This window comes from Gambusia affinis, linkage group LG03, assembly GCF_019740435.1.
Source record: "Gambusia affinis linkage group LG03, SWU_Gaff_1.0, whole genome shotgun sequence".
NCBI lineage: Eukaryota > Metazoa > Chordata > Actinopteri > Cyprinodontiformes > Poeciliidae > Gambusia > Gambusia affinis.
The window spans coordinates 32,564,563-32,570,973 of record NC_057870.1 but is presented as its reverse complement, the minus strand read 5'-3'; the positions used below and the strand labels follow the sequence as shown (position 1 = coordinate 32,570,973).

Sequence of the window (6,411 nt, the reverse complement as noted above, 5' to 3'; positions counted from 1 at the left end):
CTATTTTTTCTTGCCTTTGGCGGCACGTTGCTCTGCCCTCAGTCGCAGCCTATAATTAGCAATAGGGCTTTTACGGCGGTAAAAGGGGGTTACCTCCAGGGCGGAGGAAGACGGCCCCTGCTGGGCGCACGGCAGCTCCTGGGAGGAGGGCAGACGCCTCCTGGGCGCCGGCAGCTCCTGGGCGGAGGACGCCGCCTCCTGGGCGCACGGCAGCTCCTGGGCGGAGGACGCCGCCTCCTGGGCGCACGGCAGATCTTGGGCGCACGGCAGATCTTGGGCCAGCGGCAGATCTTGGGCCAAGGGCAGCTCGTTGGCGGAGGAAGACGGCACGTGCTCGGCGGATGGCAGCTCTTCTTCAAACAGCAGCTCTCGGGCCAAGGGAAGCTCTTCAGCCAAAGGCAGCTCCTGGCCGGAGGGAGACGGCACCTGCTGGGAGAACGGCAGCTCCTGGGCAGAGGGGAGCTCTTGGGCAGAGGGGAGCTCCTGGGCAGAGGGGAGCTCCTGGGCGGAGGAAGAGGGCACCTGCTGGGCGGAAGGAAGATCCTGGGCCAACGGCAGCTCTTGGGACAGGGGCAGCTCTTGTGCCAAAGGCAGCTCCTGGGCGGAGGAAGAGTGCCCCGTCCGGGCGGACGAGGACGGACCCTCCTCGCTGCTGGACTGGCTGCTGGACTGGCTGCTGGACTGGCTGCTGGACTGGCTGCTGGACTGGCTGCTGGACTGGCTGCTGGAGTCGCCTTCCGACTCCCCCTCCTGGGTGGACTCAGGTCCCGCCCTCTGAAATATGAAATGGAAATAATAAATAATACAGCCAGGCAGCATTAACATTTTCAAGGAAGTGAGTGCCTTCAGGGAAGTGCCACCGTGGACACCCGCGTCCCCTTCCCGAATGACAGTCGTTCGGGAAGGGGACGCCGGTGTCCCCGGTGGCACAATGTTTCACGTCAACGTTGACACTTACCCTCTTCTTCAGCGCAGGCTCCCCTTCGTCCTCCGACTCCGAGGACTCGGAGCGGACGACGGTCGCCAGAGAGCCTGACGCTGAAGGGACCTCTGGGTCCGTCGCCTGGACGAACTTCCTCCGGAGCTCGGCCAGAGAAGCGGCGTCCTGCGCCATGGCGTAGTACCGGTCGGCGGTGACCACGTCATGGCACATTGCCTTCGAGACCTTCTGGCGGGAGCCCGGAGAAAGGACGTCTCGTGCCTTGAAAGAGAGAGAAAAAAGGAAATTGTTCGGTGTTTCGTGGTGATTTTGGAGTTTTTCCAAAAGCGAAAAGTCATCGCTACTCACATAGGTGGCCACAGAGGTCCGGAAGTCCGTGAAGGTGGGGAAGCCGGAGAAGCCCATCTCCCTCCAGGCGTTCTGCAGGTGTTGCTGCATATTGTTGATCTTCTGCCCATTCTCGTTGAAGAGCAGAAGATCGGTGGAGGGGTTCAGTTTGCCCCGCAGCTCAGACCAGAGCTCCAGCCAGGCAAACTCGCCCATTGTTAAGTAAAGCTGGGCGGGCCCGAAGGATTTGTTGGTCTTGTGGTCCTTCACCTGTAGTGCAAAAGGAGAGGGTGATGACATGCGAACTATACTGAATGACAGGGACTCAGGTGGCTCTAACGTGATGTGTTCAACTATAAGTTGAAGAGGAAAAAAAATAACAACAAAAAAAAAAAACAATCACACACACACACACTTACATTGATCACAAAGCGGAGGTACGGACTTTCGTCCTCCAGACCTCGTCCAGCTCTGCGACCTTCATGTTGGTCAGCACGCCGGTTCTATGGCCGTAAATGCTAGACAGGTAGGCACTCAGGTAGCCATAGAACCGGCGCATGTTTGGATGGGTTGGCCTCTCGCCTCTAAACATACAAATAAGAACCGAGGTAAGTGACTAGATAAGTAAGTGAAAAGTGGCACTTACTGCCAGCAAGCTAGCTAGCTAGAGTAAGTGAAAAGTGGCACTTACTGCCAGCAAGCTAGCTAGCTAGCTAGCTAGCTCGCTGGCTGCCATCCAGGAATGGAGTTTAGGGTCTCCCTGGTGACAGCACATCAGGGAAGGGCCACTGAGGAGACCCTAAACTCCATTCCAGAATGGCAGCCAGCGAGCTAGCTAGCTGGCTGGCTGCCATCCAGGAATGGAGTTTAGGGTCTCCCTGGTGACAGCACATCAGGGAAGGGCCACTGAGGAGACCCTAAACTCCATTCCAGAATGGCAGCCAGCGAGCTAGCTAGCTAGCTAGCTGGCTGGCTGCCATCCAGGAATGGAGTTTAGGGTCTCCCTGGTGACAGCACATCAGCTAAGTTTCGGAATACATTAAAGAATTTTAAACAAGTCTTACCGAGGATCTGCGGGATGACCTTCTGTGCTTTCCTCCGGCAGGCAGAGAGGTCGGCTTTTGGGATTAACTTCTTGGATTTGGACTTCTTGACCTGCAGCTGCCGGAGGAGCACATGCCTGGACAGCTGTCGGAGGCCCGTCGACACTGCCCTCAGAGCTGCCACCAGGGACTTCTTGGGGACCCGTGAGCTGGAGGGCGGCGTGTCCCTGAAGTAGGTGAGGAACTCCAGCACGTTCCCCATGTACAACTTCACCGTTGTCACTGCCTTGCCCTGCTGCGTCAGCTTTTCCGGCCAGCTTTTCAGAGAGAAATTAAATTAGATTAAATCAGATTAGATTAAATTAAATTAAATTAAATTAAACATCAAAACATAACACACACATTAATTATTAGGAATAAGATGGATGATACTTACTCATGGATCTTCGTTACATTGCAAAGGAAGGTCCAGTTGGCAATCACCGTCCTCCCCTCGTTCATGTACTGGAGAAACTGCATCACCCGCCCGATCTTTGACTTTTGGTTCTCCTCCTGTTTCGGAGTGGCGAAGGAGCCCTTGAGGTGAGCCCAATAGCCCTCGACGAACAGGACTGAAGAAGAAAAGGTTTCAAAATTAACTTGCATGGCTTATAAAATAGAAATATGTAGCAGCTAGCAGTGACATTACTTACGGATTTGGACGGGAAATGCAGCCGTGTACTGTTTGAGCACCGAGAGGGAAACGGCGGCAGCGGCATCCCCCCCCCGATCCTCAGAAGGCCCCTCCTCTTCCAGGAAGTCCTCCGGGAGATCCTCCATCAGATCCTCCAGGGATCCAGGGACGGCGGCGGAGGCAGAGGACGAGGAGGCGGCAGCAGCAGGGGCGGGGGCCGCAGCGGCCGCAGCATTGGAATTCTGAAGGGGCCCGGAAGGAAGGCAGCAAATAAGGTAAGTGCAATTAAGGAGACCCGGATCCTATTCCCGGATGACAGCTAGCTGCTTGCAGCTAGCTGGCATCAGGGAAACCGGTTAGGGTCTCCCAGGTTGCAGCAAATCACATAAGTGCAATTAAGGAGACCCGGATCCTATTCCCGGATGACAGCTAGCTGCTTGCAGCTAGCTGGCATCAGGGAAACCGTTAGGGTCTCCCAGGTTGCAACAAATCACATAAGTGCAATTTAGGAGACCCGGATCCTATTCCCGGATGACAGCTAGCTGCTTGCAGCTAGCTGGCATCAGGGAAACCGGTTAGGGTCTCCCAGGTTGCAGCAAATCACATAAGTGCAATTAAGGAGACCCGGATCCTATTCCCGGATGACAGCTAGCTGCTTGCAGCTAGCTGGCATCAGGGAAACCGGTTAGGGTCTCCCAGCTTGCAGCAAATCACATAAGTGCAATTAAGGAGACCCGGATCCTATTCCCGGATGACAGCTAGCTGCTTGCAGCTAGCTGGCATCAGGGAAACCGGTTAGGGTCTCCCAGGTTGCAGCAAATCACATAAGTGCAATTAAGGAGACCCGGATCCTATTCCCGGATGACAGCTAGCTGCTTGCAGCTAGCTGGCATCAGGGAAACCGGTTAGGGTCTCCCAGGTTGCAGCAAATCACATAAGTGCAATTAAGGAGACCGGATCCTATTCCGGATGACAGCTAGCTGCTTGCAGCTAGCTGGCATCAGGGAAACCGTTAGGGTCTCCCAGGCTTGCAGCAAATCACATAAGTGCAATTAAGGAGACCCGGATCCTATTCCCGGATGACAGCTAGCTGCTTGCAGCTAGCTGGCATCAGGGAAACCGGTTAGGGTCTCCCAGGTTGCAGCAAATCACATAAGTGCAATTAAGGAGACCCGGATCCTATTCCCGGATGACAGCTAGCTGCTTGCAGCTAGCTGGCATCAGGGAAACCGGTTAGGGTCTCCCAGCTTGCAGCAAATCACATAAGTGCAATTAAGGAGACCCGGATCCTATTCCCGGATGACAGCTAGCTGCTTGCAGCTAGCTGGCATCAGGGAAACCGGTTAGGGTCTCCCAGCTTGCAGCAAATCACATAAGTGCAATTAAGGAGACCCGGATCCTATTCCCGGATGACAGCTAGCTGCTTGCAGCTAGCTGGCATCAGGGAAACCGGTTAGGGTCTCCCAGCTTGCAGCAAATCAGGTGGCAACAGCAAATCAGGTGGCAACAGCAAATCAGGTGGCAGCAAATCTGGTCAGTCTTTGAAGATCTTCAAGAATTGTACATACCTGCTCCAATGCTGCGATCCTGGCCTTCGCCCGCTTCACCCACCGCTGCTTCAGCCGCAGCTGCTTTCTGAGGATCTCTACCTCCTTCTGGTAGGCCTGGCACTGAGCACACGAGGAGTCCACCACGTCTGCGGAATCGTGGATCAGCTCCTCGTGGTCAGTGCCAATGTCCAGGTTAGAGATAATGGGGGGGGTAGGGTGGGAGGCCCTAAGCGCCCTTAGAGCATCCACCGTCACCTTCTTTTTCAGATCCTCGATGATCTTCTGGATGGCGCCGTCCTCCATCTCGCTGTGCCCCACCAACAGGTGCCGGTCCACACGCGTCTTCGAAAAGCCACATCCTGGGACCGGGCAGGGAAGATGGCGGAAGTTGACCCTGCCGCTCCCATAATTAATCAGGATGCGCCGCTCCTCCGGGTTTTTAACGGCATGCCGGCCAACCAAATGCCTGCCCAGGCAAGAATAGGTGATTTGGCAAAGGGGGCACTTGGCAGGCTCCTTGGGAGGGGTCATTTCTTTGGATAACATGATAAAAGAGAAATAAGAAAGAAAGAAAGTTAAAAAAAGAAATGAAATGAAATGAAATGAAATGTAACAAGGGACACCCAGCCGGTTGCCCGGAATGACAGGCCCAACCCGCCCCCCCGCCTGCCCTGCCCCCCCGCAGAGGACAACCAAAAGGATGCCCGACATGGCAGCAACGAAGCCAAAAGAGCACAGAAAAAATTGTTTTGAAATGTAAAAATAGTGCAAATCACTCGTACATTCACTTAAGTGCATGAAATATAGGAAAAGAAAAAAAAAATAGAGGAAAATATAGGAAAACGGCACCAATTGGCTGCAATTAACTACCGTTTGGAAGCAAGCAGGCACGTGTTCTCTTAAAAATAGGCCTAAATAGAGACATTTTAGTGCTATTAAGCGATTAAAAACAACTTTCCGTCGAGTGAGAGTGTAAAATTAACTTAGAAATTCGTGCAATGCAGGAAAAGTGAAAAAAAACGCACCAATTGGCTGCAATTAACTACCGTTTGGCACGTGTTCTCTTAAAAATAGGCCTAAATAGAGAAATTTTAGTGCTATTAAGCGATTAAAAACAACTTTCCGTCGAGTGAAAGTCTAAAATTAACTTAGAAATTCGTGCAATGCAGGAAAAGTGAAAAAACGGCACCAATTGGCTGCAATTAACTACAGTTTGAAGCACGCAGGCACGTGTTCTCTTAAAAATAGGCCTAAATAGAGACATTTTAGTGCTATTAAGCCATTAAAAACAACTTTCCGTCGAGTGACAGTCTAAAATTAACTTAGAAATTCGTGCAATGCAGGAAAAGTGAAAAAACGGCACCAATTGGCTGCAATTAACTACAGTTTGAAGCACGCAGGCACGTGTTCTCTTAAAAATAGGCCTAAATAGAGACATTTTAGTGCTATTAAGCCATTAAAAACAACTTTCCGTCGAGTGACAGTCTAAAATTAACTTAGAAATTCGTGCAATGCAGGAAAAGTGAAAAAACGGGACCAATTGGCTGCAATTAACTGCAGATTGGAAGCAGGCAGGCACATTTTCTCCTAAAAAAGGCACATTTAGTGCTATTAAGTGATTATAAACAACTTACCGTCGAGTGAAGGGCCCAAACTTGTGGGAAAAACAACGCTGCTCCTCCGTTGCAAGGTCCCTGCGAATGAGCGCAGCTTAACAAGCTACACCTGCACTTCAAACGCCAATCAGGTCATGTGACATGCAGTGGCTCCTCTATGGCTGGAGCTATTAACAAGCGTTAACAAGCACTTAACTCAGCGCTGTGGCAAAGTAGGGACTTGCTTTGCTTTGCTTTGGTAAATAAATAAAGAAATAAAGCC

The 6,411-nt window shown here is 52.2% G+C and overlaps 1 protein-coding gene across 1 annotated transcript; it reads right to left on the bottom strand.

Moving 5' to 3' along the window:
* LOC122828649 lies at positions 1-5,064 on the bottom strand. Its single transcript, XM_044112403.1, has 8 exons — positions 4,552-5,064; positions 3,003-3,225; positions 2,747-2,921; positions 2,332-2,627; positions 1,687-1,745; positions 1,289-1,537; positions 959-1,201; positions 1-774 (listed from the first exon to the last, which is right to left on the bottom strand). The coding sequence occupies exons 1-8, from the start codon at positions 5,062-5,064 to the stop codon at positions 1-3; spliced, it is 2,532 nt and encodes an 843-aa protein (XP_043968338.1).
* Positions 5,065-6,411: the final 1,347 nt, after the last annotated feature.

Coding starts and splice junctions, on each gene's coding strand:
- LOC122828649 (XM_044112403.1), bottom strand. CDS start 5,064: ATGACCCCTCCCAAGGAGCCTGCCAAGTGCCCCCTTTGCCAAATCACC. Junction 3,226..4,551: donor GGATCGCAGCATTGGAGCAG/GTATGTACAATT, acceptor GGGCCCCTTCAG/AATTCCAATGCTGCGGCCGC. Junction 2,628..2,746: donor AATGTAACGAAGATCCATGA/GTAAGTATCATC, acceptor CTCTCTGAAAAG/CTGGCCGGAAAAGCTGACGC.